We start from the raw sequence: 17,897 nt of genomic DNA on the forward strand, positions 1-17,897 counted from the left end.
TGATCTATGAATAATAGTATTTTGTAGATCTTATTGAGACGTGTTTAAATGTAAACATATTAAAATTTGTGTTTAAATGTATAAAGTATGTTGAGATTTTTTATGAAAAGTTCAAAAAGTAGTACGTCCTATCAATGAATGTTTTGAAATGGATTGAGGTAGATTTGCCAACCAAACACAGTCTAAGAATGTTTTTTTTTTTTTTTTAAATGGAACAGTCTAAGAATGTTAGTTTGCAAAGGTAGAATAATAATAACAATAATAACTTATTACATATATAATTTTCGAAACAAGCAAAGCAATCCACGTTATTATATTCTCTTCATAATCATTTATTTAAATATTTAGACTTGGAAAACAAATCATAATGGTAAATATTTACGATAATTTTATTATTGACTCATCCTCTCTTGGGTGCTTGATAAGCTAAAAATAATCTCCTTCATTTCATATGAGATTATGTAACCACCATCTTCATTTCATTTGAACTTATAGTATCCAATTAGCATATAATATGAAGTTTTTGAATCATTTTACCTAAAAATTTAATCACTTTTATTAGAAATATAATGACCAACATAGTTTGAGAGCAAATTTTATTTATTGTTTTAAATTTTATAATCATCAGTATATCTTAACGAGACATATTTTAAGTAACTTATACAGAATGTAAAGTGAAAAAAGTTTAAATATTTTTATATTTTACACAATAAAATATTTAAAATACTATATATGTAGTACATGATTTTTTTAAGATTAAATTTATACAATAATATAATTTGACATGACACATTAATATTTATTTTATATGTTTTATAATTTTATAGATGTGAATTTTCATGGCACTTCTCTTTTATTGTTACATAAAGGTTATCACTCGTCAATCTTTTTAAGTTTCACCCGTCCAACTAGGGGTGCCCCTTCCCCCCTTTCTGCATGGGTGTAGGATTGGATTTCTTTCTCCGGAATCCATTCCCGCACAATGGGGACGGGGCGGGCCGGACCTTTGCTCCATCCCCCCATCCACCACGCACTCACATGCTATTATGCACAAAATTCACAAAAAAAATATAATGAAATACAATAAAAAATCTACAAGAGCACAATAATTTCACAATGATGAAAGAGATATCTTAGACTCACAGAAGGAGAGAGCCTGAGAAGGAGAGATGACATTGTGGCGAGGATCAAAAGAGAGACGGCGTCGTGAGCTGCGGTGAGATTGAGAGCCAGTGAGCCACTCGGGAAGGGATGAAACATGGAAGAGACTCGAGGGATATGGTTAAGGAAAACACTATTTTGCCCTCACAATTGTACCCAGCTTTTTAAATTTCGTACCGTACTGACCGGTACGGCCGAAATTTTTCGTTTCGGCCGTCCGGCCGGTACAAGTATTATACCTGTTCCATACCGGCTGGTATCGGCCAATATTTCGGCCTGTGTTTTTTTTTTTCGTTTTTTCAAACTACAAGCTTATTTTTTAACCCCCAATTCAGACTAGACTATTTATAATTTATATATATATGTATTTATATATAATTTATTTATATATAGACTATTATTTTAGAATATAATTTTTATATATATAATTTATTCATATATCGACTATCCCGAAACGTTATACTCTATCTCGAAACGATACCGGTATCGAAATATTTCGTTCCAGTGCCTTGATCGGTACGGCGTCCGGTACGGTATTCAAAATATTGATTGTACCGCCCTAGTTGATCGTTGGTCAAACTTTTTTTTTTTTTATTTAGTGATTTTAAGTGTAATGATATATTTTTTTATTTTTAAAAAATATTAAAAAATGTGAAAAGAAAAAAGCATAAAAAAAATAAAAAACCAAAGAGCTGAGCGGTAAAGGCTAGGCGGCAAGTAGCGTTGCCCTATGGTTAAATTAAACTTCCGAAACGACTTATTAAAAAAATAATAATTTCATTATCAAAATTATACATATAATTATATATATTGGGTTGGGCCTAAGCCCAGCCCCGCTGGCAGGGTTGCCCGCCTCGGGGCCCGCCCAGCACCCATTTCCACTGCAGGGCGGGGGGGACCGCCCCCGCATGAGCCAGCGGGTCGTCCCCCGCCACCCACCCCTACGTCCAACGAGAAAAGTTACTGAAACGCATGACGTGGCGCTCCTCCACTTGCTGCGTGACGCACCGTAGCAGATTTATTTCTCGGAGCAGTCCTTTTTCTCTTTTTTTATCTTCTCCTCGTTACCACTTGAAAAAGTACTGCTCGTCATTTGGTAAAGCCTTCCACTCTCTGCCGAGCTGAGCTCCGGTAATTCTTGGATCCGTTGCTCTCAGGCGCGCCCTTTTGTTTCCTTTCTCGTCTTTCCGTGTAAGGTAAAGTTTTCCCCCTTTCGCTTGGCTTGTGTTATTAATTTTGTTTGTGATAATGAGGTGTTGTGTGACTGACACTAAGAAATTCAAATCAGGGTTTGGGTTTAAATCGTCCTGTTTGGTTCCTAAATTTTTTATTACTCATATAGGATAAGATGCGGTATGAGAAAGTATTTTTGTTAGGATTTTTAGTTGTTTTTTTCGTTTAATAAGTCACGGTTTGTAGTTTTTACCCTCTATTGGGATCGTGAGAAAAGAGCGTTAATTGAAGCTTAATACTCAAAATCATATCACTATTTGGACATGCCATTAGAGGTAAAAGCTACTTTCTCTGTTTCCAATTAGAAAAGAAATCAAAAGGAATAAAAGATACTTAGTCTGCCTAAGTTCAATGCATAGATTTGGTTAAAGGTTAGTAAATTCATGAATTACTTGATATCGTGTCATGGACGTTAGGTATTTAATTAGCACCATAAGGCTCCCGAGGCATCACTTCTGCTGCTCGGTATTCGTGTGTTTGCTCATGTGTGTCAACTTGTGTGACCTCTGGCACTCATTATATCTTATTATTATTTTTGTAGTGTGGAGGAAGGAAATAAATTTTGGAGTTTAAGGACAGCCTGAGATGGTAAAGCCATTTTGAGTTTAGTTCTTGAATTGTTCTTCCGATTTATTTTTGAAATTGATGCAGTATTGACATTGTTATTGCTCGTTTCCAGTCTGCACTCTTCAACTTCCATGCGTTTTTAACAGTAGTGCTGCTGGGAATCTGTGCCTGTACTTATTTGAAGATGCATTTTCCAGCGATCCTTGAACAGAGAACGGGGTATGTTCTCTCTGTTATTCTTATTGAGATTTTGTTTCCCTGATTGTTGTGTATGGTCAATAGATCATTATTATAGTTTTTTTGGTTTTGAGATTGTTGCACTGATTCATACTCTACCATTCTTCTTCTTCTCTAGCAAGATTTGTAATGTCAAAGAACTTCCTGTGAGAGTGATAATGTCACAGAAATTCATGGGAGAGTGATTTGATTGCATCTTTGAAGCTTTTGCAGTAAACATGCTTTCTATTCTAGGCTTCTAGTAGTTAGCCTGTTATATAGTTAAAGGGTTAACTTCCCAATTAAGCTTAACATTCAACAAAAAGAATCGTCAGAGAGCATACTTTGAATGGCAAAATGGGTGTGCCTCACGTCACACTGAAGAATTTTTGTGTACCATAACACGATCCCGGACCCTACAATGGAAACCAACTCTGTATACCCACTACTTAGAAGATTTTCTTAGAGCCAGGCTACCCTAGGCTGAGTTCTTTTAGCTCCACACATGGTACATTGATGGATGAGGTCCTTCTGACTATTGTGGAGAACATTTTAGACCCTTGTTGTAGATGATATGACAATGTCAACCTGTACCATCTTCTATTGACTTCATAATTCTCTGAATCGCTTATAAACACATTTTCTGAAGATGACAAATATGTTCTTTTATAGAGTGAAATTTTATCGGAGTTGTCTGTTGTGATGGTCACCAGACAACCTGCAGAGATGTTTCGTAGACAGATTAGACGTTGTCTCCCTCCATCCCCCATTCTAGCTCTAATTACGGCTGGTTACTTCAAATTGTCTGAGCTCAATTAGTAGTTGTCTTTTTAATGTCAATTTTCATTGTTTTTTCTTTCCAAACGTTTTTATGTCGAGCCTATTATCTATTTGAGTTATCCATGTTAAGCACAGTTTTGTATTATTAAAAGATTGATTGGCACAGTTATCCATTTTTTTTTGGGTCAACAGTTGATTGTCTTTAGTGATTACAATTGGCCCTAATGACTAAAATATGCTTATCTGACAGGTTTCGTGGTTTCTTTTGGAAGGCAGCTAGAATAGGTGGGCCTTTATTTAGATGTTGTACCATCATCTATCCACAGTAGTCCATGTTTTCCTGTTTCACTTCATTCTTTTGATTTCTCTTCTTGGGGACTTCTTGCTTTTCATTTTTTTTTTTTTCCTTTTGGATGGTGTGGTTGATAATTTATAAATTATGATCGTTGACTTTGCAAGACAACTTGTAGTATTATTACCAAAGGGTCTGCAGAACTTCAGATTGCCCATTGATTGATGTCCAGCGTCTCTGACATTTGAACTCTTAGACATGCAGTCAGAGGAATTGAAAGTCAAGCAGCCCTTGCATTTAGAATGCCATGAACTTCTAAGGAAAACACTATGCCCATAGAACATGTCTACCGAAATTTTTTTTACTTAATGGTTAAGTAAGTATTTTTAAATGAATGTATTTTTTTTAAAAAAAATATTTAAATAGTTTAAACAAATAGTGAAAGAAAAGATAAAAAAAATAAAAAAAATATTTGTAGTGTTCGGTAAAGGATTTCGGTAAAAATCTTCTGTGGACATAGCAACGTTCCAACTTCTAATTCTTTGCTCTTCATGCTTTGGAATCTGAGAGGCTAACAATTCCTTGTCTGGTTTTCTGAATTAGGTGAGCGCTTGAGCCCATGGGTGGCTGTTGGATGCTTTACCATGGGTGTGTCAATCATCTTCTTCTGAGCTACATCTTATTGTATTCAGATGTAAGCTTCATCTGTGTTTTCTTTTACTTTTTTCATATGGAAAATCTATCCAAATTTGATACCAAAGGATTTGTGTGAAGAGAATACTGCTTCATCTAGTTGGCATTTTTTTCTCCTCGTTCTCTGGATTTTTTTTTTTTTTTAAATTTTTTATTGATGATGTAACCATTCATTGCCTATATTCCATCATTAGTTGTAAAAATTCCTGTCATGGTAATGGTTATGATAGAACAAGTATCACGTGCCGAGGGCAGAGCCTTTTGTTGCATTATCATATTTTATTGAAACAGGCCTGTTAGGTTGGAAATCCAATTTGAATACTACATGAAACATTTATTGGCAATGCCTTTTTGTACGATAGCAACCCATATATGTTGGAAGAAGATGGGAAGAAAAAGGAGGAGATCAAGCTGAAAGTAGGGCGTTGGGGGTCTTAAGGCCAGCAGGGACACATGCAATGGCATAAAGTGCTAGCTTATGTTTGAATCTCCTAAAGAACAAAACTTTGTCTCCACCCCAGTGCAAAACAGTGAGGATAATCTTCTTCACGGGTCTCATTTGATTCCGCCCATCGACAACCTTCCCCTGACCCTCTATGTTATATTTGTCATCTTGGATAATCTTCTTTATTGGTCTCCTTTGATTGCGCCCATCTACAACCTTCCCCACATCCTCTTCGATATATTTGTCATCTTGAATAATCTTCTTCACTGGTCTCCTTTGATTGTGCCCATCGACAGCCTTCTGCACATCTTCTTTCTTGCACTCATCTTGGATAATCTTCTTCGTGGGTCTCTCTTGATCATGCTGATCAGCGACCCTCACCATATCTCCGTTGGATTTATCATCCGCTCCCCATTGAAGAGGATAACTTCTCAAGAACGCCCTTCTGTTAGTGTAGTTTTCATATCGAAAGCTTATTGTTCTCATTCCATCACCTTGTTTGCCTTTCCAATCCATACTAGAAAAGATACTACTGTACTGAATGCTGAACAAAGGTGGTGGGGTTTGTATATAACGAGAGGTAAGAGCGTGAGGAGCTAGGAAGTTTGGCAAGACTCTTGTAATTGGCTTTCCGATCCAAATGGATATGCTTTATTTGATAATGAACCAACGTAGCTATTAGCATATGGGTGGACTGAGCATGGTTTATGTATTCTAACGGATCCGATTACTTCATGATTGGTAGATCTTCCATACTTGAGTTGTCGTGGCATCATCATCAGGCTCATGATTTCATCTTTGCCAGTGTTTAACACTTCCAACATTGGAAGACGTGTATGATTTTTTTTGTTAAAATCAAGTCCGTATGTGTTTGATTCGTGTTTATTAAGTAATGATATGCTCCTCAGATTCTCCTCCTAATTGTTTAAGTGTAGGCAATTGTCGTTTCAAACCTAGATAGTTACCTTTTGCTCCTTTTAATTGTGGACTTTTTAAATTTTTTCTCCACAAATTAGTTCTGGTAATTGATTACACACTTAAAACTACGAAAAAAATGATACTTTACATCTTCCATTGTAATTCGACAAATCAAGACCGAACGTCAATCTTTTAATGGTTATAACTATTAGATGAGGGTGTAAAGAGTTTTTTTTATAGTTAATGTTACAATGTTTCGAAGCAATAAACTATGTATGTGTCCCATAACTCTGGTCATAGTGTCATCCAAGGTTCAATGTACTTTTGTTCTGGTTAGTCTCGTGGCTATTGGCTGTAGCTTGGATTCCTCTCTTCAGTGAGAGCTCGACTCCCTGTCACACATCTCTCCACCCAAGAATGAAAACGAAACACACACACAAACAGTAGCACTTCATAGTTCATATAAAATAGAGGCTGCATTATTAACTGGATGCCGTATAAATAAATTTGGAATTCTACCTTTCATTCTAAGTTTTGTTATCCATGGTTATACATATTGATATAGAACAATCAAGTGACCAAATATGTCAAAATCTGGGCAAAAATATTACTATAAAAGGATAAGGTAGTTGGTATCAAAGAGCCACATTCGTCTCTTCTATGATAAAATCAGTTGGTCTCGTTAAAGATGTTCCTTTTTTTCTTTTTTCTTTTCGGGGTTCCTTCAATTATTTTACCAACTCTAGGTTTTTGTTCTCCTTTATTGTATAATGATCTTCAGTCTATCTACTCAATGAAAGGAACATATCACAACTAACTAAATATGTTAGCATATCTATATATTCCTCCAATGGTTACACATTTAAACTTAGCATTTAAATTTAAGACAACAGGTTCAAATGCTTTCCAATCAATAAAGAGTCCCAAATGAAAAGGTTGGGGGGTTGAGACTTACATCAGCCGTTAGTGACTTTTCAAGTTACCTCATGCAAAAACTCGCCAACAGATTGTAAACATCATAGTAAATAAATTCACCAGTGCCTTGGGCATCTTACGCTTATTTAGCTCATAAATTCTGTCCGTTGTGTGTCTTCGGCCATTATGATCTCCATGTCCCTGATATCTCGCTTCAAAACATTTCCAAGCCTAGCAATGGCCTCCGTCTGCTGTTGTAAGACCTGACCCACAAAAATGAGAATAATGACGTGAACACCGTGCATGCAACCATATGTTTTCAGAAATGACATCATACATTTACCGTTACCAAGAATCCAAGATTCACAACTCTTAAAAAAATACAAGTCAAAAGAAAGAAAAAAAAAAGTTTCAAATTTGGTTTACTCTCACCTCCTGCATATCAGCAAGACTCTGTTCATCTATTTTGGTCGATCCTGGAAGATAAATAGAACTGCCAGCCCCAATGCCATTTGCTTGAACACGAGACAAAGTGAGCAGGTTTTGTACCCTCCTAGAAAGTTCTGCTCCAGATCCTTTCAACTGAAAGATTGTCTATTTTGTCAGTACCATCTTCTGATAACAGCATAAGATTAGCAACCTTCAAAATGAAACATCTACCTGTCTAGTTATTGCAGCTAACTTCTCGGCCAATTCAGCTTCCCCTTTCGTTAACGGTAATCTGAAACCCTTACCCTCCAATGCCTCCACTATTCTCATTACCTTTAGGGGAGGTTTGGATAGTTAGTTGAGATAAAATGAATGAGATGAAAGTTGAAAGTTGAATAAAATATTGTTAGAATATTCCTTACCAAAAATAAAATAAAATATTGTTAGAATATTATTTTTTAATATTATTATTGTTTTGGGATTTGAAAAAGTTGAATTGTTTATTATATTTTGTGTAAAAATTTGAGAAAATTGTAATGATTAGTTGAGATGAGTTAGGGGGACTTTTGTATCCAAACCGGGCCTTAGGCATACCAAAGGAAGTTTGATGAGAGAGAGAGAGAGAGTCAAAATGATTAGATAGTCAATAGAAATCAAATTTAAAACAAAAAATGACCAGTGTGTCCTATCAGCCATGGCTGACCCAAGCTAAAAAATGTCCAGTATGTCCTATCAGCTATGACTGGCCCAGCTTCAGCCATTCAACCAACAGCATTTCTGCTCTCAACCATTCATCATCATGATGAAAACAAGCAATGCCATACCATTCAAATTGATTTTCTGATGCAATTAAATCATATTACACAGTTACCACAGCTCATCAAACAAAGCATAACTTGTCCTCACCCTTAAAAGACGCCTTTGAAGAGCTTGCTCTTTCTGTCTCATTCTTTCGATCCGAGGAAGAGTGTCAGCTTGAAAATGTCTTTGAAGCTGCAGAGATTGTTCAATATGTAAATGCCAAATCTATAAGGAGAGAGAGGGGGGGAGAGAGAGAGAGAGAGAGAGTACCATCTTCACATTGCTTTGAGTAATTCGCAATCTCTCAGCATCCGAAACAATGACTTCATCTTGGAGCTGCATCAAGTCCAGATTAAAATGGTACATTGGCTGGTCCCAAAAGCCGAATAAAAGGAAAGAGAACATTTTTTTTTTTTTTTATAAGGAAAGGAAAGAGAACATAATCTACTAAAATGATACGGTTTCCTGAAATAACCAATTATCCTCGGAAGTGCAACCATAGAACCAACAGCAGCAATGTAACTGCAACAACATAAATAATCTCTTTGCCACAGCTGGGTAGCCTTCACTAAATTCCTAAGTTTTATCCCTTCATCTAGCTATATTCTAAGTTACCAATTCATGTATATAGTTATTGAAATCATTCATTGCCATCAATTATACACAACTGGAATATTTTTTTCCCAAACTTATAACAGATATTACCTTAAGACGCTGTGAAAGATCCTTAAAACCCTGAACAAGCTGAGGCCACAGGCGTTCCCTGTCAGCACTTTCCATACCCTCCAGTTTCCCCATAGCCTCTGCCCACATAATCTGGTAATGCAAACTATCCTCCAGACTCAGCCCAAAAAAATAAAAACAGAAATATTTGAAGCTACCGATACAAATTTCATTAAAGTGAAAGGAATCAGAAAAATAACGAAAGAAAATAGCTCACATCTGATACACCAGCAGGCTTCACCTTAAACTGCGGATCTGTCACGCTGAACAACAAATGCTGCGAAACCAATGCCGCCATCAACACATGACATAAAACTCCAAAACCCTAATTCTCAATTCCATTGCTCAGAGAATGTCATGGAAATTTACCGGTCATTATTTGAGTAACACATTTCACTCGAAAAACATAACAGAAACAACACACCAATAACTTGTTTTTTCAAAATTCTGCTTTCCTTTTTTTTAAGGAAAATTTCATTCTTTCAAGATTTTCCTTTGAAAAAAAAAAAAAAAAAAAAAAGCAAGCGGATTTCTTACTTCATGAGTGGGAATCCAATGCATTCGTAAACTGAAAGAGAGAAAAGGACAACAATACGAACCTTAAAAGCATATTTAGGGTTTCCAGGCTCGCTCTTATAAGCATCGACAATTGCCTAAAAAACACACAGGAAAAGAAAGAAAAATCAACAACTGCAGATTAAGCAAAAGCCATTAGGGTTTTGTCAAAGAAAAATAGCCCTACTTGAATATCTCGATCGGCGAGAGAGAAAGGGAGAGGGGTCACGGGAGCCATCTGAGTAGTCAGTTGCGCATTGGGGAAAGGAGAGGGTTGCGGCGTAGAGAACGCTGGCGTTTGGAACCCGAAACCCGTAGAAGTCGGTTGCTGAAACAACGGAGTGAGTTGCTGTTGTTGCTGTTGTTGCTGCTGGGGCTGAGAAGAGAACGGGGTGGCGAAGAGAGAGGAACCGAATCCAGTGGCGAAAGACGGTGCCGAAGAGGGAGTTCCAAATGCCGGAGTCGAAGACGGAGTACCAAAAGCAAGGGTCGTAGAGGGAGTGCCGAAGGCTGGGGTTGAAGAGGGGGTGCCGAAGGCGGAGGAGGAAGCTTGAGCTCCGAACATTGTTATTGTTGTTGTTTAGAGAGCGGAAAGAGGGGAAATTGGAAAGTTAAGCGGAGTGCGCCATTAGATCGCCCGACCTTTTTCCTAACTTGTGGCACTTTCATTTTTCTAGTATGTATAATTTTTAAAATATTGATATTTTCGCGACAGTCTTTTTTAAATCGTTTTACATTATTCAGTTTTACATCATTCACAAAATCACCTTTGACAAAAAGTATCAAAATAATTTTGTTTCCTCTAATATATATTTTTAACTTATTTAAGATTAAAAAATACTTTAAAATATACACTCAAATAACTTAATTTTTTCATTAAAAGACTTTTAAAATCATTTAAACATTTTTTAATACTCTCACCCCAACTCCAAACAGGCCCAAAGTCTCGTCCCCTCGACATCATGTACATGTAAACTCGAATACATTAGTCAACATGTCAGAACCCCATATTTTGTGGCCCACGGCCAACCTGCAAATCATATCATGACAAGCCTTGAAGAGCCCAAGGTTGATGCCTTGACACTGTTATTGACAAAGCTGGACAGCCCCACGACCTATGCCTCAACACTGTTGCTGACATGCCCCGACAGCTCCACAGGCCTCAACACTATCGCTAGCATGCCTTGACAGTCCCATAGCAAGCCCACAAGCATGTCATGGTCCCTGCCATGACAAGCCCACAGGCATGCCATGACAAGCACAAGACGTTCATTGAGGCTAATGACCATGCCAGCAACGTGCGCAGCATGAGCCCAGCGCGCACACCCAGCGTCCAGGCACCTTGCCTAGGCCATGCCAGCGTGCCCATGCAGCAGCAACCCCCCCCCCCAATGCTTATGCCCTTTGCCTAGGTCATCCCAGTGCTCAGGCCATGCCTGGGCCATGCCAGCCACACGCCAGCAGTCATGCCAGTCATGTCAGCCATGCCCATAGCATGGGCTAGCCTAGGCCATCAAGCCAACATATGACACGGGCCATTATGGGGCCCACTCAAGACCTATTTTACAATAGGACATTTTAGGATTTTTCCACTTATGTTATTGCTTTAAATATGACCTTAGACATTTTATTTTACATATTTTGGCATATTTTCTTTGTAGAAGGTTTGAGTTATGTTCTTGAGATCATTTCGGTGCTTTTTCGCTTGGACTATTTGGGTGCAATTCATGAATCTCAAGGAGATTATTAACACCTTGCAATTCTTGAATAGGTATTGTCCATTTATCTATTTTTGTTTCATCACTTTGCAATTCGTCAAGAGGTGGTGATTCAATTATCCATCTCTTGCATATTTTCCATTCTCTAGCCAATATTCATATCATCCATTGTTATTCATTTATTTTCTTGAATGTTCACATATTTTCTCGCAGATCAAACATATCATAAGCCTTATTCTTCATATCTTTTGATTTCTCAAATATCCATAAACACCAAAAATAAATTCTTCATCTTTCATTTGTCATCAAAGACCAAATCCACTTTCTATACATTCCACAAATTGTCATGGCTAAAATTCTTTTTGCCTCCATCATTCTATACACATATCTTGCCTTAGTTGAAAACCCTAGCATTCCATAACGATTTCCTAAACTTTAAGAATCCTAACCCTAGCATCCCTTCATCCAGCTAAACTCTAGCCAAAACCCTAGAGTCCCACAAGGTAATTCCTACATTTTTGGAATTCTTATCTCATCCTCTAAATCCAATCCATAAAATCACTTCATCCCTAAAATCACTCAATCTCTTGAACCACTCAACCCCTAAAACCATTCAGGCTTCGTTTGGAACATAAATTCATCTCAACTCATCATTACAATTTTTTTAAATCCCAACACAAAATATAATAAACAATTCAACTTTTTCAAATTCTAAAATAATAATAATATTAAAAAATAATATTCTAACAATATTTTATCATCTCAACTCAATTCAACATCCAAATACAACCTCAATCTCTAAAATCACTCATTCCCTAGAATAACTCAAGTCAACCAAAGACCTTCATTCTCTTACCATATCCAAATTCTATCTTTCTCATTTTACCTTAGCCAATCCCTAAATTTAAGAAACAATTGTAGATTCAATCACCACCATATCCTCCTTTCAAATCCTAGCAACTCATCCTACACATTAACCCTAAGCCACCTCATCCCAATTTCGTGATCCCCCTTAGCCACACCCAAAACCCTAACTTCACTTTATCATACCAACCCTAAGCATCATCCAAGTGACACCAACATCAAAAGCAACCATCAAGCAGTTCTATATTGTGTCAAACACACCAAATCATCACTTCGATCATCCAAACCCATCATAACATCAATTCCATCACTAAACACCATATCTTCATCAACCTAAAGACCCTCCATTGCCATCATACGTTCAAGGGCAAGCAAGTTGGCCATCACAAAGACAAGGCAAGCTTGCATACCCCTAATAATTAGTCACTTAACCGACGTCCCTAACACAACACCCATGACAATGGTAAACCCTCTTCAACATTTGGATGATGCAACATCTTAAATTGGCTGACTTGACCAGCTGGCTTCTTTAGGCTGAAACGCAAGGAATCGCCTACCAATCTCATCAGGATTGCTAGTTCTTTTTTCTACACACATTATGGGAAAACTTAGCTCTAATGTCCTCAGAGGTACACATTAAAGGCAAGTATATATGTCAAAAAAATTGTTCATGAACACAGTGCAACTGAGAATAGTCCGAGCAGACAACACATGCATTAAACGATGGGCACATGAGACGTTCTGCAAATCAACATCCATGAGAGAATACATAAGAGAATTAAACTGAAACGGTAATTGTGACAAACGCCGTGAGTTAAATCGATGCAAAAAGAGCAGCAAATGAAAAGATACATTCAAGACTTTATGAGAAAGTCCTCAGCGATCTAAGACAGTTCTTAGGCCTTGATTGTCACACTGCAGAAGCATAAACCAGACGGCTTTATATCGGAAGTCTGCCACTCTGAGCCTGGTGCTGCATTTGGGTCGTACAGTAGAGTGCGATAACCAGGTTCCTCCTGGACAGAGAATAGTAGTAATTTTCCGTTCAGTATTCCGAATCGAAAGCCAATACATGAACTCCCTGTTAATGGAACTGGTACCATCTTCCATGAATTGTCCTCTGGAGTGAATATTGCTAGTTTCCGCTGGTTCTTCCACTCCATACAAAAGAGTTTCTTTTCCAGCACAGCGTGAGCTGTGACCATGACACAACCATTCTTCATTTCACACCAGGTGTGTCTCTCGGGGTTGTACACATCAACGAACTTTGAATTCCCAATTGTGAAGTTTGATCTTCCACCCATGACATATAGCTTTCCCTCAAACCCACATGCAAAGCAACCCCACCTTGGGCGGCGAAGACTCTCTATCAGGGTCCATTTGTTAGTATCGGGGTTGTATACCTCCACACTACATAGACTCTCACCGTCTATCCCATATCCTCCAACTACATAAACCATACCATTAACCTCTGCACAAGCAAAGTCGTACCGAGCCACATTCATATTTGATAATTTACTCCAACTGCAATTACCCAAACAAAAACAAAAAAAATTGTCACAAAGCTAGCAAAAAAGACAGTGAAATAAAAAGTAAAGAAAAGATTGGGGTGGGGGCTCTATAAAATGTTTGCCTTTGAGAGGTCTTAATTAAAAAGCAAAATATCATTTATGGCAGTCGACATCTTATGGTTCAGATGTTAAATCAACTCAAGTCCTATAACTAAATGCCCACACGAAATAATATAATTCAGCTGCAACTCATATAATGCAACAACAAAATCTGACCAAACCAACCTGAACTAGAGTAGTAAATTTGCTCCCACCCTACTCAATGGCTTAAAAATTATAAACCACTCAAGTATTGATACCCACACAAAGTTTTTCACAATATATTTTACAACTATGTTTTAAAATAAGGATATTTTTATAAAGAGATGTTACTTTTATGAGACATTTTACAAAAAAATCCGTCATTTTAAAATATAGTTGTGTAAAGTATTGTGAAAAGTATTACGTTGTCATCCCTTTTCTTCTACATTTATGTTCCAAGTGTTCTTAATGTTCAGGGCAGTAATTCAAAACCAATCTTTTTCATAATTAGTGCAATGGATTAGTTGATCAAACAGTCCAGATCTGCTAATCTTTCCAACAAAATTGCCAAGTTTGGGCTGTTTAAAAGAAAGATAATTGCCTATAGTACTTCAAAAAAAAAAAAAAAAAGAGCTCAAAACAACTCACAATAGAGAATATATTTCATATCCAGCATAAATCACAACAAACCTTCAACTGACTTTGACAACTGATATGAATCTATAACCCTATCCAGTTTAAATAGATTAATCCCGTTAAATGCAATGGAAAACAAACCTGTTGAGACAAGAATCATATTGGTAAACATCCGAGGAGGCAGAGGCAATCCCATCAATCATGGAAAAGCCAGCCATGACAAGAAGCTTTCCATTAAAAACAACCACACCAAAGCCAGCTTTCACTGGACCAGGCATTGGTGGCAGAAGCCGGTGTTTATGGCCTAAACAATCCAGAACCTCCCAGTGACTTTCTTTCCCTTCAGAATCCATAGTTAATACATAGAGCCATTCCTCTAGCACCCCAGCTAATTTCCGCACAATGATGAATTCTTTGCTTCGAATAAATGACCTCCACCTTTTGGAGACACCACCCATAGCTGGGAAGTTGGAACGAGGAACAAGTGCAAGGCAATACTTTGCCACATCATCAGGCAGCCCAGGTAGAATGGGGCTATCAACTTGAGAAGAAAAATGTGGATTGTTTTTCGAACGAGCAGGTATATTTTGCTTGACAGACTTGTACATACACATATTTGATTCTGTAAATCTCTTCTTTCCACTCATAAATCTTGGCATAGTATAAAATGAGCAGTTTTACAGAATCCTGGAAGATATAGATGATCTCGGGCTTAATCAACTATATCACCCAAATGATGTCTCAATATATTTGGTTTCCTGACGTTTAACTAAAGAAATTCATGATATCCTTCACCTATTGGGATTCTACAAGACCAAGGCATAAAAGATGTTGTGGAACGAATCACTTGAGCAGTAAATGCCGAGGACTTTCCTTGTCTTGTCCAGTCTGATTCAAATTCCATGCCAGAAGTTTTGCTCTTACAGTGGTTTCTTCCTGTTACTATATGCACATTACTTTCTAAACCAACGTTGTCTCTTCCTCCACACATTGCCCAAATATCTACATATCATAGGAAAAAGTTATCGCAACCTATTCTTTAGTATGAATAAAGCAGTAATAATAATAATAATAATAAAAACAACTGCTTCAATACAGAAAATCAGAGTAAAAAGAAGATGGAAAAACACATACCAGACAAGGCCATAAAAGTCAGCAAGTCTTAACCCCCTGTGACCTCCATTTGATTCAATTTCAGGAAACCTGATCATATAAAAGAAGTCGATTCAAATATCACCAAAACTCGAGCTTAAGAGCATCACAACAAAGTGATAAGACGGCTTTAACTGTATTCTACCCAAAACACACATTAGAATACAAACTTCCCCAATTTGTTGTTAATATCGTTTTCAAAGCGCGGGACCTACACGGGCCTACTAGTCGCTAGAAAACACCATAATTGAAAACAAAAAGTACAAAGAAAGAGAAATTTTTCCTCCAACTTCATGCGCTAAATTATGGGCATCACGTTCCATCTCCGAAAACAAGAACGTATTAATTTATTTAAAGGGGTAGACAACTGAATGGACACGGATAATGAATCCAATGACTTTTTCTTTTTCTGTTAAGAGAATTATGCACGCGTAAACTACAAAGACCACCCAGCCACCCACCATGCTCCAAGAAAAAGACCAAAAGGCGAATATGAAAACACAAAGATGAAAGATCTACACAACTGTAGCGCACTGGGTATCCTATCACCTATTTATAGTCTCTTTTTTTCCCAGTTGAAAAAGCATAACGTAGATCAAATCTAACATAATAGCCCAAAAATAACAGAACAAAAGCATAAATAACCGGATCCGAGGCCAATCGATTGCTTATAGAATGAAAAAATGAAACAGAAGATAAATTCGAGGAATTAAAGCTGAACAACATAGGTGTCTGCAAGTAGTTGATAAGATAGGAAGTACAAATAAGTTTAAGTGAAGGATGGATAGAAAGGGTGCAGGGAAAAGAAAAAGTCGTTTTTAAGTTTTTTGCGCATTTAAGCAACTTTAAGCGCATGGGAACTAAAATAGCAAATGAGATGTTTGACATCGAAAGCGAGCACAAGTTGCACAACCACCTAATTATTCCCAAAAAATATCAAACTGACGAGTTAATGTTGAAAAAAACCTATTTTTTGATAACTTGCATACAAGCACAAAACCAGAAAAAAATAAAAACTTCATGATAAATTTTTACCAGAACCACAACTACAGGGGAGAACAAGCAAACAAATACAAGATCTGATATTAAAATATATATATTGAAATCAATCCGATCCAATAGAAAATATGGAAAACAAACCAAACAAATGAAGAACGTAAAAGAAGCATCTGAATCCGGAGAACAAATGTCGGTGGGTTTGAGTTCAAAATATAGAACAGAGGTCAAATAGAGAGACTGAGAGAAGAGGTAACGAGTTAACGAAACTTACCAGAAAGAAAGAAGATAAAAGAAATCAAGGGAGAGCGTTGGAATCGGGAGGATACATAGGCGGGTGGGGGATTGAGAAGGTGGTGGCGAGCATTAGATGGGAATTTATAGGACTCAGAATAGCAAACGGAGGATAGAATGACAAAGAGAGACCACTCCAGAGAAATAAAAAATTAAAAAAAAGTTAGAGATAATCCCTCGAACCAGCAAGGAAAGAGACCAGCACTCGTGTTCCTGAAATAGAGGGAGATTGTAATTCCTTTGTTTGCTTTTTACGATATTTTTGTGTCTCAAAATTAGACCGAAACTGGATAATGTTAGAGGTATAATTCCAGTTACGGTCTAATTTACCAGACAGAGTGGTCTCTGTGTGGCACGTTTTATACCGTCCGATTCAGTACTATTTTTTGCCATCGCGCTTCTTTGCCGTTGGTTTTCTGTGTGAATTTCCAAGAAAGAAATAGATTCGATCTTAAAATATGCAATGTTTTTCGCGTGATATTTTCGGACAAAGTGAATCATATTTAATTTTGTGCATACCATTTAATTCAGAAAATTAAATTATTTATTTTTTATTTAATGGAAATGGTTAGGGACAATTTACTTTGATAAAAATACTAAATTGCCAAATGATAAACCAAAGACAAGTAGAATCGTTCGGATAGTGAGATGAAATAAAATAATATGTGCATAGTAATGAAATGATTTTATGAAATTTTAGGAAAAAAAAAGTTGAATAAAAATATTATAAAATTAAAATATTGTTATAATATAATTTGTTAATATAATTTTTGTTTTAGAATTTAAAAAAGTTGATTTTTTGTATTTTGTTTTGAAATATAAAAAAAAATTGTAATAATTAGGTGATAATCAGATAAATAATTAAAAATTAAAAATTAAAAAATATTTTTATTTATGATTTTTGCATATTAAAATAA

At 36.7% G+C, this 17,897-nt stretch overlaps 4 protein-coding genes across 5 annotated transcripts; 1 reads left to right on the forward strand and 3 right to left on the reverse strand.

The window, feature by feature from the left end:
* The first annotated feature begins 2,075 nt into the window (after positions 1-2,075).
* On the forward strand, positions 2,076-5,058 carry LOC121257339 (protein kish-like). Its single transcript, XM_041158307.1, has 5 exons — positions 2,076-2,357; positions 2,936-2,982; positions 3,074-3,180; positions 4,208-4,242; positions 4,853-5,058. Exons 2-5 carry the CDS (start codon positions 2,980-2,982, stop codon positions 4,918-4,920), a joined length of 213 nt encoding a protein of 70 aa, XP_041014241.1. The 5' UTR covers positions 2,076-2,357; positions 2,936-2,979; the 3' UTR covers positions 4,921-5,058.
* Positions 5,046-6,225, reverse strand: LOC121257338. Its single transcript, XM_041158306.1, has 2 exons — positions 5,604-6,225; positions 5,046-5,522 (listed from the first exon to the last, which is right to left on the reverse strand). Exons 1-2 carry the CDS (start codon positions 5,901-5,903, stop codon positions 5,349-5,351), a joined length of 474 nt encoding a protein of 157 aa, XP_041014240.1. The 5' UTR covers positions 5,904-6,225; the 3' UTR covers positions 5,046-5,348.
* An 885-nt stretch (positions 6,226-7,110) lies between these two features.
* Positions 7,111-10,392, reverse strand: LOC121257341 (nuclear pore complex protein NUP54-like). The gene is made up of 9 exons (XM_041158308.1): positions 9,916-10,392; positions 9,773-9,826; positions 9,391-9,450; positions 9,156-9,266; positions 8,721-8,786; positions 8,556-8,642; positions 7,881-7,982; positions 7,653-7,802; positions 7,111-7,483 (listed from the first exon to the last, which is right to left on the reverse strand). The coding sequence occupies exons 1-9, from the start codon at positions 10,291-10,293 to the stop codon at positions 7,367-7,369; spliced, it is 1,125 nt and encodes a 374-aa protein (XP_041014242.1). The 5' UTR covers positions 10,294-10,392; the 3' UTR covers positions 7,111-7,366.
* A 2,610-nt stretch (positions 10,393-13,002) lies between these two features.
* Positions 13,003-17,250, reverse strand: LOC121257342 (F-box/kelch-repeat protein At1g67480). Of its 2 annotated transcripts, none has more exons than XM_041158309.1 (4): positions 16,961-17,250; positions 15,673-15,741; positions 14,680-15,540; positions 13,003-13,834 (listed from the first exon to the last, which is right to left on the reverse strand). In XM_041158309.1, the coding sequence occupies exons 3-4, from the start codon at positions 15,195-15,197 to the stop codon at positions 13,207-13,209; spliced, it is 1,146 nt and encodes a 381-aa protein (XP_041014243.1). In that variant the 5' UTR covers positions 15,198-15,540; positions 15,673-15,741; positions 16,961-17,250; the 3' UTR covers positions 13,003-13,206. The 2 variants fall into 2 exon arrangements, with proteins under 2 accessions (XP_041014243.1, XP_041014244.1); XM_041158310.1 differs by lacking the exon at positions 16,961-17,250 and adding an exon at positions 16,210-16,554.
* Between the last annotated feature and the right edge of the window lie 647 nt (positions 17,251-17,897).

Source organism: Juglans microcarpa x Juglans regia, chromosome 3S (genome assembly GCF_004785595.1).
Source record: "Juglans microcarpa x Juglans regia isolate MS1-56 chromosome 3S, Jm3101_v1.0, whole genome shotgun sequence".
Lineage (NCBI taxonomy): Eukaryota > Viridiplantae > Streptophyta > Magnoliopsida > Fagales > Juglandaceae > Juglans > Juglans microcarpa x Juglans regia.

What these genes read in the sequence shown, in the direction of transcription:
- LOC121257338 (XM_041158306.1), bottom strand. Translation starts at nt 5,903, where the DNA reads ATGGATTGGAAAGGCAAACAAGGTGATGGAATGAGAACAATAAGCTTT. An exon ending in TCGAAGAGGATGTGGGGAAG is followed by an intron (nt 5,523 to 5,603) that starts GTTGTAGATGGG and finishes GGTCAGGGGAAG; the next exon opens with GTTGTCGATGGGCGGAATCA.
- LOC121257342 (XM_041158309.1), bottom strand. Translation starts at nt 15,197, where the DNA reads ATGCCAAGATTTATGAGTGGAAAGAAGAGATTTACAGAATCAAATATG. An exon ending in TATGATTCTTGTCTCAACAG is followed by an intron (nt 13,835 to 14,679) that starts GTTTGTTTTCCA and finishes GGGTAATTGCAG; the next exon opens with TTGGAGTAAATTATCAAATA.
- LOC121257339 (XM_041158307.1), top strand. An exon ending in ATCCTTGAACAGAGAACGGG is followed by an intron (nt 3,181 to 4,207) that starts GTATGTTCTCTC and finishes CTTATCTGACAG; the next exon opens with GTTTCGTGGTTTCTTTTGGA. An exon ending in TTGGAAGGCAGCTAGAATAG is followed by an intron (nt 4,243 to 4,852) that starts GTGGGCCTTTAT and finishes TTTCTGAATTAG; the next exon opens with GTGAGCGCTTGAGCCCATGG.
- LOC121257341 (XM_041158308.1), bottom strand. Translation starts at nt 10,293, where the DNA reads ATGTTCGGAGCTCAAGCTTCCTCCTCCGCCTTCGGCACCCCCTCTTCA. An exon ending in TCGCCGATCGAGATATTCAA is followed by an intron (nt 9,827 to 9,915) that starts GTAGGGCTATTT and finishes TGTGTTTTTTAG; the next exon opens with GCAATTGTCGATGCTTATAA. An exon ending in ATCTTTCACAGCGTCTTAAG is followed by an intron (nt 8,787 to 9,155) that starts GTAATATCTGTT and finishes GACTTGATGCAG; the next exon opens with CTCCAAGATGAAGTCATTGT.